The following is a 27581-nucleotide window of genomic DNA, read 5'->3' on the forward strand; positions in this document are numbered from 1 at the left end:
AAACTGCACAATTCTCAAGGGATTCCATTGAACCTCTCATAAAATATTTTAAAAATATTTTGTCTCATCTTTTTTATACTGAAAACATAGTAAATGTGTAGGAACCTGAGTTCTTGTATAATCACTAGGGTGAACAAGATTTCAGAAGGCAGTTAAAGTTTAAAGATATTAATGTTTTGGATTAATATAATCGAAAAATTGAAATATTTCCATCTTTGGTTATATTATGTTTGGACTGTATTAAAAAGGGCGATTTATATATTCTGCTTCACAACTTGGCTGAATGACAGTTAAGAACTCTCAGTCTTTGAATTCTGTTTTGTAGCAAAAAAGAGGCAAGGCACATTATGGGTTTCCAGGGTTTATGTTTAATTCTTTGCATAAAAAATTGAATAGTAATGTTGAAATCATGTAGCATTATACAATAGATTACAGGGTATCATCCAGTGGTGGGTTGCAGATGGTACGCCCTAGTACGGGCGTACCAGGTACCGTTCCGGTATGGTGCTCCAGAGGGCCCACCCGCCTGAGCTCCTTACCTGTGCTTTAAACCTTTGGTGCTTCCATGCATGTGCATGGCGCGTACAGCACCTGCGCGACACTCCGCCGAGCAGCTGGAGCATCACGGAGGTTTGCAGAAGCATTAATTAATGAAATTAATGAAAATGAAAAATTAATTAAAAGTTAATTATGGAAATAAATAGGAAAATGATTTTATACAATCATGTGAAAATAACTGTAAGAGAAGATTTGGGAGTTGGATAATATGTTGAATATTTAGAGACTTATTATTTGCACAATACTCAGAAGTCTTCTTCACTTATTATAGTTTGAAAATATTATAGCAGCATAAAATACAATGCTGTTATTCAGTGAATGACTCTATCAATGGCAGTATGTATAATCTTTTTAGCAGTCTTTGGAACTATTAATCTAAGCTTTGTAAAGCAAAGGGATGCATAAATCTCCTGAAGAATGAAATATAGCTCACTTCAATTTGTGTCTGGACAACCAGTGAACTTCACACATTATTAAACATGCATTCTTAACTCTTCTGCTGCCAACCACGTGTCATAGTTGAAGTGTTGAGACTCAGTGTCATAAATTCTAATCTTAATTTATATTAACATAAGAATTTCGAATAGTTTTCTTCTTTTAAGGGAGTCAAATTGATTTTGTTATCTTTTTTATAGTAAGAAAAAATAAATAAAAGTTCTTCCATCCATCTCAGCGACCACATGATACATATTAGCCATCACCTCAGCAGCTGATAGACTTCCTTCAATAGCCCAACTTCTTTTAAAATTAATAGCCTGGTGCAGCAGAACAAGTGCCCAGGAATGGAAATATTTATAGTTTTTTCTCCTAACTTCTGACCCTTGAAATTAAAAGCACTTTCTCCACCCACTCACATTCAGTTAACCCTCAGGAAAAATGTCTGCTAGTTCATAGGAGAAATTGTTTTGAAAGGCTTTGGGACATTGCAGCTGTCTTCAGTGATAGGGCACATTGCCCAGCAGGTTCTGTGTGCAGTTTATTGAATACAGGTTCTGTGGAAATACAGTTTGAAGGAAGCTATACAGGAATAAGCCTAATTAGAATAAACATTCCAAGGCTTCGAGGGGAGGAGCTGCCGCCGTCGGGAGCTCAAAAAAGCTCCTGCCAGGACTCTGGTTCGTATATCTTACAAGATCTATAGATATCTCCCCTTTCTGGCAGAAAGGGGCAGAGAGGAGGTCAGTCGTTAGGATCTCTTTGTAATTCATAGCTTTTTTTTTGCTGTGAATGGAGAAGAGATTCAACATTAGCTGAGCCTTTACTCCGGCCAGTTTTCCGCGCTGCCTTTTTTGCAGCCTAGGCAGATTGCCTCCCCCCCCAGGACAAAGCTAAGCTATTTAAAAGCCAATCCGGGCGGGGACCATTCCCGAGGAATTTCTTCTATTACTATTTAAAATACCAGCTTCAATTTCGCAAAAGGCTCCCTTTCTTTTTTAGCTGCGTCACAAGATGGCGATCTCGTAGCTTTTGTGTTTGATGTGACGTACCTAGTAAGCCCTACCCTCCTGAAGGCTTCTCCGTACTAATTGCTAAAAGATTAACTGAGGGGAGCACAGACTTTGATTTTTGGCTCGCTTGATTGCTTGTCTTTTATTTTTATTCTGGAATGGCTCCCAAACCTAAACAGAAGCGCTTCCTTAATAACATATCTCCAAAAACTGCTATGAAGCCGCTACCCTTGTCTCCTACACCCTCCACGGGAGATTTGCTAACACAAGAATTCCTCCTCAAAACGCTTAATGATTTCAGACAGGAGATTAATCAACTGATATCGGATTTATGTGATCAATTTGATGCTAAAATTGCTCAGGCAAAGCAGGATATGATCGGAGTAATGACAGTCATGACAGATTATATTGCTGAAACAGAGGACAAATTGGAACTTTTGGAAGAAACTAACCTTAATCTGATATCAAAAATCCAAACGTTAGAACAGGAAATTGAATCTGCCCAAAAAGAACTTGTCATGATAAATTATAACAAGGCTGCCTTTGCCATACGAGTTAGAGGACTGCGTGAAAACCAACAGGAGAATTTGAAACAGACATTCTTTGAGGCTTTCAGTCGCTTGGTGGGAAGTCCGGGACTTAACTTTGATTGGCAGATTCAAAGAATTTACCGCCAGAATTCCTGGGTAGCAAAACAGCGACAGCTTCCGAGGGACATAATAATATACTTTACTACAAGGGAATCTAGAAATGAGATAATACAGAGGCTTTACGGAAAGAGGTTGATAATTGATGGGGAGGACTTGATTGTTTTTAAAGAGATACCATTTCAAATATTAAGAACAAGAAGACAGTACGCTTTCTTAACCGAAGAACTCAGAAATTCTCAGATTCCATACAAATGGGAAGTCCCAGCTGGTATTACAGTTACATTTGGCAATCAAAAACACCGCATTAACTCCGTCTGTGAAGCCCGAAAATTTTACTACGAGACCCTGAAGGCGGGACTTCCTGATTCATCCGGATCTGGGGAGAGGCAAGGAGAAGGAGAAGACAAACAGCGAGACACGTGGCTACAAGGTGGAGGGTGTTGTTTTTCTCTTCCGGAAGGGCAGAAGACTAAAGAATAAAGACTAAGCGATGTTTTTAAAGTTTTATGATTTCTGTCTGGGATAAAATGGAAAAGTGGCATATCGATGATGAGACATGGAGACTGAAAGAAGCGTTGCTGATTGTGGACATATATTGTACAGAAGTTTTGTCTGAACTCTAACTCAAATTGTGCATGAACTATTTTCTTAGGCGAGGAGAGCGGAAATTGTGATCTTTTTGAGTTGCGGTTTGGGACGAACGGAGTTGGGAGGTGCGTGGGAGAGGGAAGGGCAGCGAAAGTTTAATTAGATTACCTGGGGCTAGAACGCAAGCTGATGTTTGTTTGAGTTGCTATATCAATATAAAGTTAAGAAAGACTGGTCGGAGAATCTTCAGGAAAGTGGAGTAAACATGGGAGGAGCAATGAATGTGGATAAAATATGTATGTGGATATGGATAAAGGCAGGGTGGAAGGTAAAAAATTTATATGTGGAGGTGGGTAAGGATAGAAAGGGAGGTGTTGGAAATGAAAAATGAAAGAAGTATTTGAGTTTAATGGTGTTATAGAAAGGTTTGGATATTTGGATAAAAAAGAGATAAATTAAAGGTCTGAATAGATAGACAAAGCAAGGAGACTTTTAGTTGGGGAATTCTAATTGATCAACTTACCTGGCTCTAATACAGTTTGATACCCTGCAAGTAGCAAAATAATCGAAATTTGGAATGAGTCACATTGTTTAAGATTTACAGATAATGGGAAGCTGTGTTAACGTAGTGGGTTTATTGACCCTTTTTGTTTCTTTCTTCTTTTTGTGTGTGAGTGTGGGTGTTGTTTATTTCTTATTTTCTACTATTTTTCCTTTTTCTTTTTGGCTTTACTTTTATTTTATTTTTTAATTTTAAAGTTAGCTGGCCTTATTATACTCAAATGCTTGTTAAAGAATTATGCCGGGCATGGGACCTGCGAAGCCGTAAGGGGGTTAGGGAGGGGGGATTATAGGGGGGAGGGGGGAGGGTGGAATTACAGTTTCAATCCTTAGAACAATAAGAATTCACTTGTGTACTGCGGCTCGTTTTTCTTTTTTTTTCTTTTTTTCTTTTTCTACTTCTATTGTAAAAAACAAATTGAATTGTATGGATACACCAAAGTGAGGAGAAGAGGGAAAGAGAAGGGAGAAGTAAAGAGGGAGTGAGAGGGAATGTATGGAGGGTGAAATGGAGGGAGGGGGAGATGTCTGAGGGGGTAGGGAAGTAGAAGAGGGGAATGCTGGAGGGGTGAAAGGAAAGTTGGAGGGGGAGAAGAGAGGGTGTATGGGGGAATGAAGTGTTATGTGGGGTTTTTTTTTTTTCCTTTTTTCTTTTTTTTTTTATGCACAGTATATAAGTGATTGTATAAAATGAAAATGAAAATGAAATAGAATAAACATTCCAATAGCAATGTGTTTTTTTTCAGTCTTGGTTTTATAATATACTTCCCTTTGTATCTGACAATGTACTTTTAATCTGGTTTTTTATAAATTATTTCTCTGAATATTGGGCAAATATATAGCAGATAGTACTCTCATAGATACTTTGAATCCATATCAGCTTTTTAAATGCTACCACATTTTATGTTTGCTATTTTGTACATAGTGGTTCGATATGAAATTATTATTTGAAATAGCGAGGTATGTTTTGGAGGCCATGAAATGGGATGAATTGAAATTCCTAAATATCTTTTGAACAGATATACCTTTCTCTTAATTTAGGGTTGGGTTAAATTAAGAGCTGTTACTAGTACAGCTTCCAGTTGTAAATCTAGAGCTTTGAATTTTCTATCTGCATTTTTCCCACTACGTATGTAAGAGAAGAATTCTCTTTATATGTAGACTTCATTTAACTTGCTCAAGTCAGTCATTATATTGACAAATATATTTCAATCTTAAAAAGGAGATGGTTTGTCCCTTTCTCAAGAAGCTATTGCTAGACTCAACTGTACTAGATAATTTTCATTCAATATCCAGTTGACTTGTTCAGTATTCAATTGTGTTGTAGCATTTTCAGAGAATTCAGAACAAATTAGAATAGTTGGTCCTCTTTCAATCAGGTTTCAGACCAGACTTCAGGTTTCAGACCAGACTTGAGAAAGTCTATTTGACTTTCAGCTTTTAATACCACCTACAATGGAATCCTTCTGGAGCCATTTCAGGGGTGGAGTGATTACAGTAGATTATGCTGGCTTCCTTCCTTCCTCCAGGGCCAGTTCCTGGAGGTGTTGATCAGGAAGAAAATGTCCTAACCTTACCCTGTACTTTATGAGATTCTGCAGGGTTCAGTACTTTCTCCGTTTCACATCTCTGTGGGGCAAGGTCATTCATCTTCTTGAAGTCAGATACCATAAATATGCTAATGATGCTCCTTTGTATATCTCTGCTGCTGAAGTATTAAGGATGCTGTCCCTGCCTTGACTCGGTGCCCTGAAGATATGGAGCTTTAGATGGAGAACAGCTTTCACTCAACCTATGCAATTTCATGTTTAAACTCTCTCTCTCCCTCTTCTCCTCCCTCTTTCTCACAGAGAGAGTGGGTGCTAGGTAATGATAGCAATTCACTCAAAGCTAAATAGATAAACAACAAAGAAACAAACAAGCAAGATGTCTTAGAAATAAAGCTGGCCTAAGTAATTTTGCTTGCAGTAGGAACATGTAGAAAAGAAGTCAAAATACAATCCAGTAATCAGGAAGGCAAGCCAGGATTGTCAACTGGTCCCAAGGTCAGAGTTTCTGGGTTTCTCGGAAAGGCAGAATACACAGGAATAATATGCCAAACTTGGGAAATCAGAACTTTGTTTGCAACTGATAATTTTAGGTAAGGGCTACTTTTTAAGTTACATTGCAGCCAGCTATCTTTATTTAAGACAATCATTCTCTTCCTTGGCAAGGAGTTTCACTGAGCATCTTTGCTTTGCTTTCTGCTTCGTTTGTTGAATCTGAAGGCTTGAAGGCTGTATGTCATTATCTAATGGGCCTGTTTTTATGGGGCCTATATTTGGTCAGATAATTCCTGGCTTGGTGTCTCTTAATGTTTCCTTCATTTAGCTGAAGATAGCTTCTTCGGACTCAGAGTTGTCTGAGTCTTGGCCATGATACATTCTTGACAAGATTTAGTAGTTTGGGGTTTTTGCAGCCTTTGGGATCCAGGAACTTATTGTCTTTAATGCTGGATGGTATGGAACTCACCCAAACAGACTCTGTCTGTAATGTGGGATGGATTGTGTGTGTTTCTTCCTGGCCTCATAACTCCTGCTCAATAAGCCCATGGCAGTCATAGCTGGGATGATCTTTGCACAACTTTAGGTTGTACACTACTTGTGCCATTCCTAGATCAGGAAGCCTTACCCTCAGTCACTCACACCCTAATTTTCTCCTGTATGGATTACTGTAATATGCTTTGCATGGGGCAGGCCTTGAAGAGCATGTGGAAACTTAAACTAATATGAAATATAGCAGTATGGGCAGTTATATGAGCCCCTAGATCAGTGCATATTATACTTGTTACATTGGTTGCCATTTTGTTTCTGGGTTCAGTTCAAAGTGCTGGTAACGACCTATAAAGGCCTAGATGGCATAGTGTTGGGTAATTTGAGAAACTGCTTTGCTTGGTTATATCTGCTCTTCTCATCTGATCCAGCGTGTTGCATAACTGTTTTAAGTCATTGTACATTCTGCATATCTAACAAAGCAATCAAAGACCACATGCAATCATTTTCCATCCATAACATGCTGCATGAAATTGTTTCCAAAGATGGGGCCATTCTTTTCAATAATAAGATCCTAAAATATTAAGGTTGCATTCAATGAAAATTTATTTTTATATTGAAAAATTGGATGCAATTGATTGTTCACTTGGTAGTGAGAAATAAAACCCCAGCTATATGTCACAAGTTGTCAGCTCCGGTGAGCTCAGAAGCCCGGAGTTGCCATTGGGGCGGGGGAACTGGGCCAGCTGCCAAGACTCGTGCTTACCAGATAGAGATCTCCATCCTCCACAAGCAGTCTGGCTGAGAACTCTACAAAGCTCTTCATGACTGACTGCCGGGAGGTTTCCATTGAGAACATTCCAGAACAGATAACTGATGGAGAACAATCCATGATTGATTGGTGGATGGTTTTCACTCTGGGTCACAATGTGATGGCTGTGCATGGGGAGGGGGGTTAGCCTAATTACCAAATAACTATAAAAGGTGGTAGGGAGCACCGGATGTCAGCTCTGACAATTTATTCATTGCCTTAGTGCTTTGTAGGTCAGTTCATGCCGTGGCATAGGAAGATAAACTGCATTTTCAAACCATCTTTGTGTTTGGCTGTTTTCATTAAGTCTTCGGAATCTGACACAAGTTTGAATTCAGTAGTTTTATGAACAAGACCATCAATAGTTTCCATTTTTTTAAAAAGGAGATTGAAGCTAGAACTTTTTCACTTGCCTTTCATGCACTAATAATTAAAAGATGGAAAATCAAAACAAAATCCCTAACTGGAAAATACATACAGTCTTTATAATTACCTATTTCAAAGCAGTAATTGAGCATTTCATTATAAAGATGGTAATCAATCTGGAACAATACTCCAGGGAAAGCACAGACTTCAAGACTCTTATCCATTGTAATAGATGGTGTGGTTGTCACTTCCTTGGATTAGCATTAGATACTTCCAAGCATTTCTTCTGTGAAAAATGAAAATCTCTTAAACGGCGCTACAGTCTTCCATGCAATTTTTTTCCATATCATTTTACACAGTATATAATTTTTTTTAAGGTAAAGAAATTTACCTTAAAAAAAAGATATTAACAACTTTTACAATTAAAGATACTTTTGAAAGTGACTTCATTCAGCTTCCCCACCATATTTTCTTACAATGGCAACAACAGTAAAGATAGCAAAGAGAAAATAAACTTTAGATTGCATTGTCATAAATAATCTGGGAACAAACATATTAAACTCTAAGGGACTTACTTCCAAGTTCAAAATGATAATGATTGTACTATAAGTGGTTTGAAATTTTGAGGTTAATATAAGTAATATAAGTAATATAATATAAGTAATATAAGTAATAAGTAATAAGTAATATAAGTAATATAAGAAAACTGATACTGTTTGTGAAGATTGTAAAATATTCTATGTTAAACTATAGTAGGTACGTATTTAAGGAATATTAATTTATTGTTAGTATGAGATATGAATTGTATGTTGTCAGGAGGTATTAATTTATTAATAAAAATTTAAAACATCTGCCCAATATCTTGCTCATTCATTGTATATAGAAAGTCAATTTTCTACTTTGGACAAAAAACTTCGTATGCTGCTCAGAGTCACTTGTGTGAGAATGACGGCTGTGTAAACAATACAATATAACATAATAATAATAATAAAATAATTATTCTGCTCAAACAGTTTGACTTTCTATATTTTGACATGCATACCATACTGGTAGATATTACATAGGGCCTTTGTTATCATAGATAGTTATCATAAACGTTCTGAATGGACTGTTAAAATAATAATATGAGGCATGGTTCTTACTTATGATATTTATATGTCATAATATCTCTTTTTTCATTGTTTTTTTGTCTGAGTTGAACACTAATTCTGAATTATGGAGATAGCTTCTATCATGGGGAAGCTAATATCTCTAATAATAAAGCACTTAAACACATCATTGTAATAGCTGAAAAGGGAAAGAAAGCAATTATTATAATTGACATATTTTTCAATTATTCTACTTTTGCCATCAATTAAAAAGTATATATATTGAATTTTCTTTCATCCCATTCTACATAGTTGACAAAATGTCTAATGTTGCCTTAATCTTCTCTTCAACATTTCATACCATTATTACAATGCAACTACAATCATATGATGACTCAGTATTGATTTGAAAATTAGCCATGCCCTTTCTCAACTATTCTCTTTCCAGCTCATAAACAATTTTATTTTTTTATTTTATTTAATCATTGCCACAGGAAAATTTTAGTGATCAAATGTTTAGACATAATCTGGATTTAGAAATACTACTAAATCAAGTCACCGCTGGGATGTGTACTCCCTTTTCAATTTTCTTTCTTTATAGTTTCAAAGCAATCACCATTTTCTGCATCTCTTGTAAAGTAATTACACCCTAATTTGAATCTTTACTTTTAACTGTGATTAATTAAAGTAGTACTAGAAACACACCTACCCATAAGGTAATTCTCAAAGTATTTTTGTTTTTGTAATGGTTAAATTTTACCATAGTTTGTTAGTATTGCAAATGTAGGCAATATAAGAAACAATTATTCAGAATCATAATTCAATAAAGTGAATTATTTTATTAACTTTTTAACTGATTTCCATGCCTTTCATGCATATACATACATCATACATACATACATACATACATATATACATACATACATCACACACACACACACACACACACACACACACACACACACAACCTTTTGTTTTTTAAAAAGCAGCAGCTTTAGGGGAACACAATGGAAAAGTAAAAGGAAATTATTTAAATAAGTCATCTACTGCTTTCATCCTCTAGAGAAATGAACATTAGGAAATAACAGCCATTTTTGGAGTACGGTGTGTGTTGTGTGTATGTGCACTGAACGAACTAGATCATTGTTGATTATCAATAAAAGTGGCATCGGCTGATTCCTTTTTCCATTGTTCCTTTGTTGGCAGATTCTAAAGAGAAGGTTATATATGACATATTTGATATATGAGAAGTAAAAGGAGATATACAAACCTTTCTTCTCTTTTTTATTACTTAACTTACGATGAAGTCTATAGGTTCCCATCTTCCCTCAGAGATATCAGCACATTTTTCCAAGCTAAGCAAAAGCTTTAGGAGATCATAAAGATCTACTTAAATAAAAACCTGAATTCTTCCCTGGTTTTCCTAATTTCAGTACATCCATGCATACCCCCTATTCTCCAAAGACTACCACTCCCTTTGCTCGCTTATCAATTAATGGAAGTAGGTAGAATACTTTTTATGTCGTCATCGTCTCCTCCTCCTCCTCCTCCTCCTCCTCCTCCTCCTCCTCCTCCTCCCCCCCCCTTTCTCCTTTTTGTACAACATATGATAACTGCACTATTTGAGTGACTATTATATAGACCAGAATAATTCATGGTCAAGTCATGATAAAGAAACCAAAGGCTAGAAATTATAAATGGTTTTGCTTTAGAACAGATCATTTTATAACTAACTAGACTTAATCTTAATGATCATGATATGGTATACCATGTAAATCATGATGGTAATGTTGTTACATTTTGCATACATGGAATTTAGGAATTGCCAGCAGGGCTACCGAAGCCATATTGAACTTCAGAAGGAGAAAGTTTTCCAATGTTGTATGAAAAATGAAAAGGATATTAAAAGCAAAAGTCAAAGGGGACAAATGTTTTCCTAGTACCAATAGGAATTTATTGAACCCAATGAACAATGCATTCTACATATAAGTCAACCAAATCAAGGAAGAAGCCATCATGACTTTTTGATAGCATCCAAGAAGTTGGAAAGAAGCAGGAGTATGAACTCTGACAGAAAAACGATAACTAAGGAACATATATATCTGTGTGTGTGTGTGTGTGTGTGTGTGTGTGTGTGTGTGTGTGCGTGCGCCCGCATGTGTAAAATTTATATATACTACCCACTCCAGCTAATCCTGGGTGGTTCCCAAATATTATGCAGTGAAATTTCTCAAGGATCTGAATTCTTCCCCCAGCATATAATGAACCTGTGGAATTGACTACTACAATATGTGACTGGTGCCTTAAAAGCTGTTTTGATAAAGTCATGGTAGATATATTCATCAAGGACTATTAGTCTGGAAGATTTTAATGCCACTGTTACGTTGATTGTAGCATGCCTGTAGCATACTTCAGATGCAAGTGAAGAACTGTGGGAAAGTAGAGGTCTCTATTTCAGTTTCAAGTGTGAGAAACAAAATGCTAAATGAAGATCTATTTTGGTTTGATTTACCAGGACCCATTGGTGTTTAAGAATGGCAGTGGCATTCATCCCTCATTAGATTGATTGTCAAAATATGCAGACTTATAAGTATGTGCAAATAATTACTCTAATTATAAGAATGTCAATTGACATGAATAATTAAAGAAACTTAAATACTAGTCTTCGGTGATAATGGTACAACTTAATAATTGGTTTTTTTTATTTTATTCACAAAGTTAAAATACAAACTAAAAAAAAAAGAACAAAGCTAAAACTAAACAAGACAAAAATGTGCACTAAAACAAACGTGTATTGTTTGTTCCCCTAGTTGAACAGAAATTGTTTAGTTTGTTTAAAAAGTGAATGTTGGTATGAGTTAACTATGCTATAATTATTATGGGAGAGTGCACAATAGACCCTTTTACAACATGCACTTTTTAGGATACAGCTTTTGTACCTTTATTAAAATCTGGTAGAGTATTTTTGTCCCCAATCTGTGGTATGAGAGTAAGCTGGCTATGGCAAATGTTATCTTATAAAGGTTTACCTTTCTTTTTCAGTGCTTCAAGCAGATGTGAGATGTGCTATTCTGTTATTAGTATATTATTACTTGGCCAATGCATTTTTCCTTCTACATCTTCCTTGAATATTCCTCATGTTCTGATGAGATTATTTAAGAAATTCCATCATCTTTTCAGTTTTGCCTATAGTGAATAGTGTGTGAAAATCTAATACTTTTATGTCTTTGCATTTTGCTTTTCTATTTAGGTGACTAGCAACCAAAACTTTTTAAAAGTTCAGTTACACCACCAATATTTTCTGCTGTTACTGTAGTTACTGTACAATTACTTCAGCTGTAGTGCCAAAACATGAGTAATGTTATTGCTCTGGCTTTAGAACTGTCAGCTTTCTGTTTGGCTCTTTTAGATCTTCAACATTCATGCTACAGGTATTCCACACTTAACAACTGCCCTGTTTAGCAACCTTTGAAAGTTATGATGGTGCTGAAGTAACTTGGCAACCGTCCTTGCATTTACACCTTTCACAGAGTCCATGTTATGAAGTAATCAAGATCTGGGCATTTTACAACCAGTGGCTATTTATGACTGGCACAGTGTCTGACAGTTACATGATCACCATTCATTGACAACTTTTAAAAAGTAGAATCAATGATGATGCTAGCAATAACATCACAGGTTGTGGTCATGTGATACTTCTCTTATTGATTCTGGTGATTCCCTTAATGACTGCAGCAGAAGGAACATTGTAAATCTGTTGTGGTCATGGGATGTCCTGCTTAACAACTGTGCTGCTTAGAGATGCAGTTGCTGGTTCCAATTGTGGTTGTTAAGTGAGAATTACTCTAATTTAGTCTAAGCTCCATGATTGATTTATTCATGTGATTTATAGGCCAACCAACCTATTTGGGTGCTTACAATTAAAAAATGAAAAAGATAAATAAAAAAGTGATCCTGAGTAGCCCAAAGAGAAACATACAAACTAAAATCATCCATTCAACTGGAATGCAATTGTCACCCTTCTCTATTGGGAGAATGGCCATGTTTTTAATAGTTTATTTATTTATTATTAATTTATACACTGCCTATCTCACTGCCTGGGGTGACTCTCACAATAGAATAAAAACATAGGTATAAAAACATTATAAATATTAAAATTAAGATTAGCAACAGTTAAATAAAAAGTTAAAACCAAGAGGATGGATGGTATTGGGTAATTTTCAATACCCACCTCAATCAACCACCTCCATTGTAGCACACACTCTGAGGCCCCAAGCCAGCCAGGAGGAACTCAAATATCATTTCAAGAAGAAACTATCATGATCCTTTTTTATATATTTTGTTTTGATCCTATGAATTATGCTTCTACCTTATCTGCTGTTGTTTAATGAAGTTGAAATTTAAACCAGAGTAGTACTATTTAAACATAGAGATTAACATATCTTTGTTATAATTAAACTTTTCCAGCAATCAAGCTGCCCTGCAGTTTAGTCTGCTCTCTAGGACATCTTACCACCATAGAGTTTTATAACATGTTCTCAAAATCCCTTGACCAGTTCTCAGGGGAAAACAGAAGAAACTAAAATCAAAATTTCCTCTTGTTTACATGAAAAAAAGTTAGATTGATGTCACTATTAACAAATTTAGATTTGAAATTTACCAGTGAAAAATACATGAGGCAGTTTAACATAGATAATTTGTATACTTTTACTTTGCTTTCATCTATTTTATGTTTTGATGACATTAATCTAAATATGCATTACTTCAGAAAACAGAATTTTTGTTACCCACAGTGAAAGATACAATTTTTGAAATGATATGTCTAGTCTGGCTTATCACTTTACATTCCAATATTCATATCCTAATAGGGAGTCATATTTGGCACGCCAGTAAATTCTGAGGGTTTTTTCTTAACATGTTTTTATTTATGGCAGTAAATTTAATATATTAATTTGGTGAACTGCGGACAGGAAATTAATAGAAATTTACTGGAAAACTGAGTCCTCCTTTTACTGTATGTTTGTAATAGAAATTGTATATATGTCTGCATCTAGATTTGCTTTTGAAGATTTTCAGAAAAGAGAACACATTGTTAAACTTTAATAGTATACATTTATTTTTAAATAGATAAACCAAAACCAATCTTTTTTCTGTTTTCAGTAACCTAGATTTGTCAAAAAGGCAACAATTGAAAAGAATGTTTAAAAACTCTATAAATAAACATCCCTTATTTTTTCCCCTATAAAATAAAAATGCAAACTAGGACTCAATATATTGGTTAGGCAATGGCACTGTTCACATTTCACAAATGTAAAATAAATTTTATATATGCTCGTATCTCTGAAAATAATTAGACTGTATTTGTGGGGGAATGTATTCTTTAGTGGGCATCATTTGGCTGAATAAAAGGCATCATTCCATGCAACTTCCAAAACATCTTTTGCAATTTTTTTTTTTTTTTTGTAAAAACATCTTCACTCCTGGTTTCTCTGAAATACAGAAGCTTTGCCCATCAAACTTTAACATGAAGAATGGTATATTTTATATAAAATTCTACATTTTGAGTGTTACTTCTGCCATCCCCACAAATTTTGTATTATTCTAGGAGGTTAGAAAAGGTCAAAAATTATTCTAAAATGCTTTGGTCAAAAATAACTTCTTATTAGCAGCGAATAAAACATGCCCTCTGCACTGAAATGTGAAGATTTTTGAAGGTAGAGATTTTAATTTAAGAGCAAGTATAGTTTAAAAAATGCCTGCATCCTATTCACCACTCTTTAGCAGTATTATTTCTTTCTTCAATGAGCTAGGGTTGGGCTGGGGTTAAAGCACATTGTAGGTCAAGCTGAACCAGAGTTTATGTGAAACAATTGACAGCATTTGCCCCTATAGCAGCTAATCCCTGTTACTAGCCCCGTCATTCGCATGACTTCACTAACAGTATTTTTAAAAACCATTTATCTATTCCAGACACATGTATTTTCACAGCCTAAAATACTAAAAGCTTGCTGTAGATATACAAACAATGAAAGAGGGTTTTTTCCCTCCCCCTAAGAGGCTAAGGGTCACTGAGGGAACATATTAGTATGTTTTCTACTTAGTTAAACTTATAGCACTCTGAAAGCGTTCAGAGAAAGGACATCACGTCACAAAGGATTCAAGGTTTTATGATGTGAACAATAATGCCACTAGGGGTATAGTACCAAAGACTTTGCTACTGTTAATGGCTTATGTCTGCATGGCGACTGAGCATAATACAGTATTTATATAGGCGCAAAATTCCTGGTCTTTATTTTTAGCCTTTTATTGTGTATAACATTTGGCCACATAAGTTTTGTATCCATAGCCTTTCAGAATATACTGAGAAGCAGAAGTTATTTTGAAGCCATTTGTTAAAATTTTTCTATTAAACACAAGAAGCAGACAGAGGTAAAGATAGACAACCTAATGAAGAAGGTGGGATAAGGGGACTTTGAAAACATATGTGTGTGTGTATATGTGCACACGTGAGTGCTAATATATGTATGTATGTATATAACAAAAAGCATTTCCCATGTATTTATGTCACTTACCAGTGTTAATTTTCATGTGATGCTTCATTATTTCAGACAGAAGATAGATAGATAGATAGATAGATAGATAGATAGATAGATAGATAGATAGATGGATGGATGGATGGATGGATGGATGGATGGATGGATGGATGGATGGATGGAATTAACCAGGAAAGGATAGGTACCTCCTCTTCCCTCTTTCACACTCTAAAAACATAGAATAGTAAAATCTGCCACCGTCACATACATGGAAATTGGAAAAATGTTTTAATAATTTATTTCAGAATGTGAGATTATACACTGTCCTCCCTCCCACAAATTCCAAGTATAAGCTAAATACATTCAGCTGAAAACAAGAAACTGAAATCTGTCTCATAGGTAGGGAGAATTTATTTTATATTGTGTCCCTTTCATTTGCCATCAAAACCTGCCTGCATATTTCAACTAGATGAGCAAAATGCCTTTTTCTTTGCTACCTTAGAATAAAGCATATTTGGAAATGAATTTGATGCAGCTCACAATTTTCTTCTTCATTACTTTCCTGGGCCATTTATTTGCTCATTAATACCTGTGTAGATTCTATAAAGGCCTAGTTTGAAAACTCCTCTGCTGATATTAAGATACATGAACTTTTTAAAAAATACAAAATACCATAAGAATCTGAAAATAGTTTGATCTTTTGTCATCACTTCGTCAGATGAATTCATGCAAAAACACTTTTCAATCTTATGTGATAACAGTGGAGTCATTGCTGCAGCATTTGGTTCTTCTATGCTTGCACAGAGACAAATTGAATTTGACAGGAATGATGTCTCATGGACTTTGCTGTCACTTGAAAGGCTGGCACAAAGTGGGTAGCAGAGAAAACAGAAAGCCGGTACTTTTAGTACATTGCTTATGCCTCTTAAATTTGCTTTTGGATAGTAACAATCAAATCAGAAATATCATTTGAAAGACTTTTATGGTAGTGCATTTGTAAACATCTGCTTCTCTTGTTCTTTCCTCAAAATGAGTTTTCAAAATATTGTTCTGTACTATAAAGCAAGGTTTTTAAAATGTTGCTTATGAATATGTAAAGGTGTGCTGCTATTATCATTATTATTGTTTATTCCTTTTATACTTTTTGGCATGCAGTAAATATATTTTTTGTTATTATAATGTTTCTCTCTTTATATTGTGCTCATTTCTGAGCTTCCAAACAGTGTCTTTTACTACTTTTAGAAGCTATAATTGTGGAACAATTAGTGCAAGAATTCTGTTTTGAGCTATAGCTAAATTTTCTCCAAGGGGAAATACATTTCCATGTTTATTACTAATATCGGTAAAGCAGAGCAAAAAATATTTCTTCTTAATAGCAGAAGTTCACTCTCTATTATTCATTAATTCATATATGAGATATAAAATCAAACTCTAGAATATTTATTTATAATTTAATTATGAATTACATAATTTACATATAGTCCTAAAACAGAGACAAAACAGAAAGTTTGATGTAATATATAGAAGAATTATAATATGCTACAATCAGAGATACAGTTGTTAAATTAATACACAAATGCTAATGTCCTACTGTTGCGGATAGCACTTTAGGAGCAGAAGATTTGGCCCTTTGATTCTTATTTGAGGAAAATAAATCTAAATGTTACTTTAAAGGATCCATATGCTTTATTCGGTTAAATATTAAACTAGGATATCATTAGAAATAACTCCGTCTCATGTTGCTAAGAAAAGAAAGTATTTAGTAGCACACAGGAATCATTTATCCCAGGATAATTTATAGGATGCCTTGGGAAATGATTATTTTTGGTTTGGCCTTTTTATAAATGCTGTTAAAATGTACAGTTTTTAATTTATTTTGCAAGTCTAATCTCGATCTCCAGATCTTCACTTTGCCTTTATTGTTAATAGTATGTTTTGTGGGTGTATTTGGAGGGGGAAAAGCAAAGCATTCTGAACGTTTGTCTTTCTCTCTCTCTCTCTGTCCCTCTCTCTCTCTCTCTGTCCCTCTCTCTCTCTCTCTGTCCCTCTCTCTCTCTCTCTCTCTTTTGTTTTATTTCTTGCTCCTCTCAGGCTTTGAAAGTTCTTCATCTGGAATTTCAGGTTGGAGATACTCGCAGTGGCTTCTAAGCCAGTGACCAAAGCTGTCGAAGCATGCTGGTGCCAAGCTGTCAGATGATGCACATAACCAGGCCAATAGTAGTGCTACTATGCTTCCTACTTTGTGCAGATGCTGAAAGTAAGACTGATTTTTCTACTCTCTTTTTGTACCCGTATTAAATAAACCCAAAACTAAACCCTAAAACCTTTGGCTGGTCATAATGAACAATTTTGTTATATTTTATTTATAGTTTTATATAGCATTGAAGAAAATATACAGCCAGTTATAAAATTGGAAGAAAAGATACAAAATGAATTACATGTAAACAAACATTTTCAAATATCACCAATGTCATAGTTTTCCAGTTTATTATGAACTTGTAAATAATTGAATATATTGTATTGCACTATTAAGCTCTAAGCCAAGAATAAATATCAAAAACCATTCTCAACACAGTATAAATTATGGTGTAGAACTGTAAATGGTTAAAAATTCTATCTGTAATAATCTGTTTATATACCTTGTAAAATTATATATAGCTTCTCTCTCTCTCTTTCTATCTCTCTCTCTCTCTCTCTCTCTCTCTCATATATCTATATCTATATCTATCTATCTATCTATCTATCTATCTATCTATCTATCTATCTATCTATCTATCTATCTTTATATGCAATTCAAAATCCCATTTTACATATGCAATAAATTTGTGAATGAAGTTGTACCCTCTAAATGGTTTTCAGTTTGAGTTGAATCCCATGTAGTATTTGTTGTAAGGAGCAAAAATATTCTAGACATCAAAACATCCTCCTACAACTTGGTTAGTTAGCCATTCTTCCAGACAGGAGATCAAATGATGTTTCCAGTAAAAAAAAAAAGTATTTTAATCTTTGCAGAATTTACAGTATATGGGATTAATTTAATTTACTGTGAAGGAAGAGATTGTTGGCATATTCAGAAGGCTTCTGATAAGGTTCTTTGGACTCTACCTTGAGGTGCTGTAGGATTCTCTTGTCTTTTAGCCAGCATTTAAAAAGGTTATCCGCAGACTTCCTTATTTAGTTTCCTTTGCTCTTATTCACTTGAGAATTCCCAAGTATGTGATCAGTCATTTGTAATAGATGTGTGATCAGTCATTTCAAGGAGTCAATTATAGCAAATTTGTGTAGCCAAAATAAAACCTTACCTTACTTACCAGAAAGAAAACATCATCTAGTTTTATTAGGCATTTTTCAATCTATCCTTGGATTTTTTTAATTTTTTTTTTTAGTTTTGGAAAATGAGAAATGTAATGTTGAGGCCAATTAAAATTCCAGGTCCTTTGTGTCTGTCATAGCAGCTGTTCCAATGTATTATTTCTAACAGCTGTTGTGGAATACACTATTTGAACAAATCAAGCAGAACTGACAAATCTGAGGCTGGGTTGTGGAGTGTGAAGACTTCTATGTAATGTAGCACCTAGGTTCTAAGTCTAGGATTACTATAGAGTTTTGGGCAATTAGCTTGCCAATTAATTAGAAGATGAGATTTCCTTTTTAATGAGAAAGTCATCAGATTTGCTTTGTTTACACATGATCTTCTCCAAGCTGTACTCTTGCTTTTTCAATGAACAATGCTAAGATTTGGATGAGGTGGGAAGCTGCTTGACTGAGTTCGTTGACACACTGGGAGGTAGGCTTGTTTATGTTATGGTAGGACCACTTGATCAAGAGTATTTTCCTATATCTTTCCTGATACAGTGCATGTTATTAATGCATGCACTTTTTACTAGGACTTTATCATATTAGATGGGAGCTTGCAAATCATTTAAAGTCTCTATAGTAAAATAGTATTTTGTGAATAAATTATTAATAGAAATCTAGCATCCTGGTTGTAATTTTTTCCAGGAACTTTGATTTTGAAATAACTCCAAATATAAGATATCATAGGAATCACTTAAACAACTAAACTGAGGATGGTGATCAATACACATTAATGTTGGTGTTCAGGATAAGTAATAGTTGACCTGATCTCTAAAAACTAGGAACTATAATGTGCTATGACTTCATACATTTAATTATTTATAATGAATGAATGTGTGGAGGCTTAAATTTTGGGCACTCTGCCAAGATTGTCATTTTTACTTATTACTAATAATTTCCTGGAAGTCACAGGTAATATAGTTTGAAGCTCAGTTTTAAAGTATACTTTCAAATAAAGAAACCTATATGATAGTAAAGGTAAAGGTTCCCCTTGCACATATGTGCTAGTCGTTCCCAACTCTAGGGGGCAATGTTCATCTCCATTTCAAAGCTGAAGAGCCAGCGCTGTCTGAAGAAGTTTCTGTGATCATGTGGCTGGCATGACTAGATGATGAAGGCACATGGAACACTATCACATTCCCTCCAAAGGTGGTTCCTATTTTTCTACTTGCATTTTTACATGCTTTCAAACTGCTTGGTTGGCAGAAGCTGGGACAAGTAACAGGAGCTCACTCCGTTATGCAGGGACTAGGGATTCGAACTGCCAAACTTTCTGATCAACAAGCTCAGCCTCTTAGCCACTGAGCCACCAGGTCCCTCTATGTGATAGACTGAAACTTAATTTTGCATTTAACTACATAGTGTTGTTTATAAACAAAAAAGTATTTGGAATAACTGGGTTTTTTTAGAAGCTCTTTCCCTGGTATAACAATGGGAAAGTGAATTAAATTTCTAAAAGAGCAAACTCTGAAATTGTACATGTGTATGGATCAATGACATTTAAAAAGTTGGACCTGTTCCAGATAGTTAATGACCAGCTGGAATGCTTATGCGTAAGGTGAAACCAAAGACATTTTTAACACTTCTACCAGTATATAATTATTTCTGATATAGCACATTTATGCAATTATACATTTAAAGGTGGAGACAAAAGGTAAATTTTATTTTAAAACTTTTTACTTTTCAAATTTTAAATGAGAATGTCATGAACGCATTGCATAAAACTTTGTAAAAATGGGAGTGAGTTATCCTACTTCTTTTGAGGAAGTTTAAACTTTGTTTACTGAATTATGTAGAATTTTTACTTTACTTTTTATCAGGATTTTGAATATAGAGAATATATTGTATTGACAACCACCATCAGATTTATACAAGAAATGCTATAATAAAGTACTTTAGGATTTTTATTTTCTTTGCAAGTTATTTTCAAAGTTTTGTTACACTTTATTAAAACAACAACAAACAGCTACTACCTACTGTGAGTTCTGACAGGATTTTTGATTTTGGTAACATATTTTTAGAATAATTTTAGACTAGTTTCAGACTATTAGGTAATTCTGGGTTGATAGTTTTTCATGAAATATTTCTATGTGAAACAGCTTTCATTTTTTAAAAAAAAATGTTTTCTTTGGTATTCATAGAAACAAAAAACAGTTACATCAGGCCAAATAACAGTCCAGATTTGTATTTCTCACAGTGGCCAAGTAGATATGTTTGATATGAATACAAACAGGATTAGAAAAATCTCCTTTTATACACCTAATATTCAGAAACAAGCTGGCCTCTGCTTGGAAATAATATTAGCTCTTCAAGACTGGCAGGCCTATCGTGAATTTATCTAATTCTGTTTTTAAACCATTCAGGTCATTGGCTAGCAACATCTTTTGAAGTAATTTATTTCCCTAGTTAATTCATTTAAATAAATGGCCTGTGTAAAGGAGTATTTTTTTCCCCTTACTGTTTTACTATAACCTTTTTCTTTGGAAGATTCCAAGCTCTGTTATTTGCTTGACTTTATATATGCCAGTCATGTCTTTCCTCAGTTACTTTGTTTCTAAATTAAAGAGTCCCAAACACATTAGCCTTTTCTTGTAGATGTGCAAGAAAAGTAGTCTGGTTAGTCCTACTGTGCAGTCATTCCAGCTCTATTGTATCTTCTAGCATTATGAACCTCTATAGTTTCCTGGTGGTTTTGAAAGGCAGACCCCTGTAGAGCCTATTGTAGTATAGCAGGTAACTAGGGCATGAGTGAACATTTTTACGGTGTCTCATGCAGGAATTGTTGCAGATAGAAAACAAGATGGATTTGTGGAAAGCCCTTCCTGTCCATAATATCTAGTCTTCCAGCAAAAGTTGTGGTACCAAGAGGAGCCCATATCACAGTGCTGTTTAGGGAAGTATGATCCTATGCAGCACCAAAAATGGAGAGTCCCCAGAACCAGAGTCCCTAAAACCAAACGGCTATTTGATCTTATGAGGATTGAGTCAAAGTTTATGTTTCTCTCTTCAGAACTCCACAGATACTTGGTCACTTCATGTTAGCTACTCCCCAGCATGGAGTTAGCCACTATGTCACCTCATCCATATATTCCACAGCCTCCAGCCACTGAGAAAGAAACTACTGCTATGGAGTGGAGATGTTTGGGTGTCATCAGCCTTGACCCCATAATCAATGTTTGATGCCAGTGATTTCATAAAGATGTTAATTAATATCAGAGAGAAAATAGTTCCCTGGAGAACCATACAATACAGAGGCCCCGGACTATATTTTTCCTTTCCTACCATCATTGACTGAAATTGTCATAAATGAAAGAGACGAACCAACATAACATCACATGCACCCCACTCTTAGATCTCACACTGATTCAAAAAGTTACCATGAACATGATATGAAAAGTCGCAGAGAGATTAAGGACTAGGATAAATATACTACCTACATCCTGGTCCCGCCAGAAGTCATCAGAAAAGATGATGGTGCTGTCTCAGTGCTCTATTCCAATATTCATTTTCATCTAGGTTCCTCTGTAGTTGCAAGCTTAATACCTTCTCAATAATCTTCCCCAAGAAGAAAGGTTGGAGGCAAGACAAAATTGTCTATTATTATTGGACCCAGGGAAGGATTTTTGAAAAGAGGACTTTTTAATTGCCATTCTCTCCATCAAGAAAGCATTTGCCATTATTTACTGTGTATGTAGTTGTATGTTATAAATGAGGAGGGAAAGAGATTCTGATGCCACAAAATGAATTAATTTAATACACAAGCAATATTGAAGATCCTGTCTGCTTCCTTCAGATAACAAGTTCATACTTATCCCAAATAACTATGCCAGATATGCCCCAGTCACCACCAAGGCATCTGCGCAGCAGTGGTGGATTCCTACCAGTTCAGACCGGTTCGGCCAAACAGGTAGTGGTTTGGTAGCCTGGGTCGCTGTAACTGGCAGTGACCCAAGTCTGCCACACCTCTGAACTGGTTCTCCGGATGGCACCATAGATGGCACCATCTTGTTTTTCGCTTCTGTGCATGTACAGAACAATTTTATTGCATTGTGCATGCACGCACAGTGTGCATAAAGTTTGCGCGAAGCAAACGAGCGAACCAGCAGTAGTGCCTGCTGCAATTCACCCCTGCTGCACAGGTAGTCTTCACTCAGAATCTGATTGTTTTATCCAACAACTTCCTAGAATAGTTTTCATACTATCTGGTAGATGCTCCTCCAGTCCCTCCTTCTCTAGGAGTGAATTACTATAAACAAGACAGCTATTGGTGGACAAGTGGAAAAATAATTACATTTTGCTATTTTTATTGCAGCCCCTAAAGGAAGTCTCTTGCCCATGTTCAGATGGATTGACTCCATATTTTTCTCCAGCGTTGCTGTAGTCTAGTCATATTCTTCTCACTTCATCTTCCCGAAGTCCTCAGAGAACAAGGGAGATCTATATAATATATGAACAGAAAGAGGCCGCATAGACATAATTTGACCCATGGACATTGATTCCTCCTCATTCCAGGCAATATCAAGAACCTCAAAAACATTATTTTTCTTACACAAAAGCCAGTAACATACAAGAAAAATATAAACATGCATACATAGTACCTGTCCTTTCTTCCAATAGAAACAGCACAAAATATATGGGTGGGAGAAGGAAAGACAGAAATGGGGAAAGTGAAAGGGGCACCTGTATTGGATAGAGAAGGAAAGAGAAGCAGAAGATCAAACCTGAATGCAGATGAGAGAGGGGGACGAAGTAACCTCAGAAGTTGAAAGAAAATAGCATTGTTTAGGAGTTACAATAAGAATTCAATTCAAAATTATATTTCTCCAAAACAGCCAATTGTCAGTTTAATATAGAAGACTTTTCATCAGTAAGAACCACATTTATTTCCTTCTCCATCTATTCATATAGTAACTTGGAAAATATAAGATGATATCATTCCTTCTCCTAATTCTTAAGTATTTTTTTTAAAAAATGGGTCTATGAATTTAAATTCCTTAAAATTGAATTTTAAAAACTTATTTGTAAGAGTTGGATTTAAAAAAATATTTTAAGATATTTAAATGAAAGACGCAAAAGTTAGAACTATCTCAGGTACTCACATAATCAACAGCTATCAAAAAATCTTAGAACAAAAGAGTAAATGGAACATTAACAGGCTCTATCTGTTTTTGTAAGTGGCTTCTAAAACTTAGCAAGGAAGATATCAGAAATAATTCCATAATGAGGAACCAGTTACAATTCTTTGACATATAGTTGAGTGCTCAGTTATCAGCCAGGCAGCAGTAATTTTGTGTGGTACCTCATACTCATTATCTTGTTTTGTTGAAATATTACCTGTGAAAAAGCAAGACTCCTAAACAGGTTTTATTATTTTTAAAATCAATAAAGCCTGTTTAGAGGTCTTGTTTTTTCCATAGAAAGTATGTATGTGGAGGCGAAGTGGAGGGAGGGAGTTAAGTGAATTTAAGCTATTCACTTTATTCACTTTTCTATATTACAAAGCAAACAATAAACTCTTTCTCCTATTGACAAATTTTTCAGTAACTTACTGAAGAATAGAAATCTGGTATGTACATGCCCAGCATAAAATTAGATTATATTTCCCCATTTTAGTCCATTTTCATATATCCATCTATTGGTCTCCGGATGCAATTCAAGGTGTTGGTTATTACCTTTAAAGTCCTACATGGCTTAGGACCAGCATACCTGCGAGACTGCCTACTGCCACACTCCTCCCAGCGGCTGGTAAGATCCCACAGGGTGGGCCTCCTTCAGATGCCGTCAGCCAGACAATGTCGACTGGCGGCTCTCCGGAGGAGGGCCTTCTCTGTGGCTGCTCCGACCCTTTGGAACGAACTACCCCCAGAAATCCGGACCTCACCCACTCTCATGGCCTTCAGAAAAGCTGTCAAGACCTGGCTATTCCAGCAGGCCTGGGGTTGTTGACTTCATCGTTGAGGTCCAGCCCAGACTGAAGTGAATGTATCTGTGTTGTTTTTAACTTTTCTATTTTATTTTTATTTTTTTATTTTCTTTCCCCTGTCTGTAAGCCGCCCAGAGTCCTCCGGGATTGGGCGACCTATAAATAAAATTAATCTAATCTAATCTAATCCGAATTCTGCGAGATACCTTTCCTGTTCCACTAAACAAATTAGTAATAATAAAATCAGTTTTACATCCTGCAACAATACCTCTAAGATCATAAAACATGAGCATGACCTATCCCAGGTCCTTAAAAAGGACTTTAAAGGTGGCTAAATACAGTCTGAATATCTGGCTTACTCTGATTCGGTTTAGGTTATTGGATTTATACGCTGCTCTTCTCCCAAAGGACTCAGGGTGGCATACAACATAAAAACACATATTACAAAAGTTAAAAGAAAGATTAAATAGAATATCCAAAAAACCCAATAGACATTTACAATGAGATTTAGAAATTAAATTAAAATTAACAATTAAAATTAATAATTTATTTTATTCAGGCCAGCCTGGCTTGCTGGAAAAGCCAACTTTTTAGGGTGTGCCAGAAGGACCGGAGGTTGGGAATTATGCGAAGCTGAGGGGGCAGCTCATTCCAAAGGGAAGGCACTCCCACAGAGAAGGCTCTCTCCCTGAGGGTCGCCGGCCGACACTGCCTAGCCAATGGCACCCTGATGAATCATAAGGGGAGAGTAATGGCAATTTTTAAAATGGCAAGCTTTTATACAAAAATTAAACAAGTTGCACAGCCACCCCATAAATCATACATATATTTTAGCATTCTATCAGTTGTACTATCTAAATGTACAATCAACATTTTCACTTCCTTTTTACCATTTTTTCTTCAAGTACTAGCATTTTTAGCATTTTGGACATCTCAGAATTGTTCCTTAACTCTCAGAAATTCTTTCCCTAAAGCAGTGATGGCTAACCTTTTCCGGATCGAGTGCCCAAAATGTGATGCCCACGTGGCCCCTGTGCATGCACCCCATTCCCCCGTGCATGCACCATGCCCCCCATTTTCCCCACCTCCCTGCATGTGCATGCACCCCCTGCATGTCATTCACGCACAGGCCCCCTGCACACTCCTCGCACATGCACAGCAGAAACCTGACCACCAGTAGGCATGGTTGAGCTGAACTAGGGTGATGGCTCGCATGCCCACAGAGACGGTGCTGCGTGCCATCTTTGCACACATGCTATAGATTCGCCATTACGGGCCCAGAGTTTCCTTATTTCAGTTCATCTTAAATTATTTCATTCTTTTTTCACCAATGTTTAATTCCATTTACTAGATACTTCTTATTTAGCCCTTTCTATTCACTTCCAATAAGTTTCTACCAAAGCCATATTTATTTTTCTATCTTTTATTGTTAATTCTTCCTTGCTCCTTATTATTCTTTAAATGTTCTGACCTAGGCTTCCTGAGATGGTAAAAATCACACGCTTAGTACCAAAATCCCCTTTTTTATTTAAACGGCTGTGAATTATATTCATTCACAGCCCGTAATGATTCACAACCAGTCTGTGAATAGTCCAATAGAAATCTGCCACAGTCTTTCAGGATAATCATTACTGGGCCCTGACACATGGAATGTTTGCTTATTAATTTAACAGGCATCTAATCTAACACTACCCAAGTGCCATATCAACCTATTCTTTAAATTGTCTTTGTAGTCTTAATGAAGCTTTGTAAAACATTAGATAGTAAAATAATGTATTAATGGTTTAAACCAATTCTTTAAAAAAACAAACTATTCCCAAACAAACCATGGAAGCAGTTCTTGAGTGCTTCCATGAATCCTTTCCACATTATCTTCTGAGTAATTCATTTGATTTGACAAAACCACTGCAATTTGTGGATGTGTCTAAATGTTTTCTAAAAGTAATATGTATGTACAATGTTGCCCAGGTTTTTTCATACCCTGTCCCAAAAATTAATATGGAAGTTGTGCCTACTGCTTCCCATGCAAAAAAGACTCAATTGGACAGTACAGCTTAATTACTGTAGTGATTCAAACTTCTAACCCTTTTTTTCCTTAGTACTGCCAAAATATTTGTTTTTACTTTTTCAATGCAAATTGTAGCTTGCTATTCTCCTTTTTTGGTGGGAGGGAGTCACTAGGGAGCAAAATTTAATCTTCTCAGAAAATCATCAATAAAGATCAAATTTATGTAGTGTGCAGGGAAAGTAACTCACTGGATTTTTTTTTTCTTTTAAAGCATAGAACTTTGGATTTACGATTCTTCTTCCTGAAATTATCTCATCATCAGGACTCTAATTTTCAAATAGCATCCTAATTACTAACCATGTAGGGGGAAAAACCTGACAAAAACTAACGTGATTTGCTCTATTGTCTTAGTAAATCAATCATTAAGGACATATTTTTTTCATGATGGCAAAATATATACAGAATAAAACTAGGTCTGATCAGTGATGGGCATAAAATCTTCTGAGTCAAAATTAACAGCTTATGCACGTGAACATTTTCATTGATAACTGCACATTTTAAAAAAAAGTCACAATAGTTTTGTCTATTTCTATTCTACAACTTTCTCTGCAGTTTCTTGTTTATCAAGTAGCAGTCTTCGTATCATACTTTTTGGCATTCAGTGAACAGCCCAACAGTCACTGTTGGTCACGGACTATTAAAATACTGTCAGGCATTCTGGGAAGATATGAAGAGGGAGCGGCTGAACTCTGGAAAACTTTTTCATGAAATCTGACTCTCCATCAGATTACATATCCAGTTCACATGAGAGAGTTTTCCATACCTACACTCTGTGTATCTTCAATGTTTCTGTCCTAATATACAATGTAGAAGCCACCCAGACTGGAGCAGTAGGATGGCCCAGGATACAGGTAGTGTTGACATACGACTACAATTGAGTCCAAAATTTATGTTATGAATTGAGACATTTGTTAAGTGAATTTTGTATCATTTTATGCTTTTCTTGCTACAGTTAAGTGAATCATTGCAATTAAGTTAGTGACATAGTTGTTAAGCGAATCAGGCTTCCCCATTCACTTTGCTTGTCAGAAGGTTACAAAAGTGATCACATGATGCCTGGACACTGCATGTTTGAGTACCTGAATTCTTTTTGCTGAGT

At 35.6% G+C, this 27581-nt stretch overlaps 1 protein-coding gene across 1 annotated transcript in view; it reads left to right on the plus strand.

Annotated features, from left to right (window-relative positions):
• The first annotated feature begins 17230 nt into the window (after positions 1–17230).
• PTPRD (protein tyrosine phosphatase receptor type D) overlaps positions 17231–27581 on the plus strand; it is a 270043-nt gene continuing 259692 nt past the window's right edge. Inside the window, 1 exon segment of the mRNA XM_032214325.1 lies at positions 17231–17391. Within this exon segment, the coding sequence (XP_032070216.1) occupies positions 17307–17391 (85 nt within the window). The 5' untranslated portion in view covers positions 17231–17306.

Source organism: Thamnophis elegans, chromosome 3, assembly GCF_009769535.1.
Source record: "Thamnophis elegans isolate rThaEle1 chromosome 3, rThaEle1.pri, whole genome shotgun sequence".
Lineage (NCBI taxonomy): Eukaryota > Metazoa > Chordata > Lepidosauria > Squamata > Colubridae > Thamnophis > Thamnophis elegans.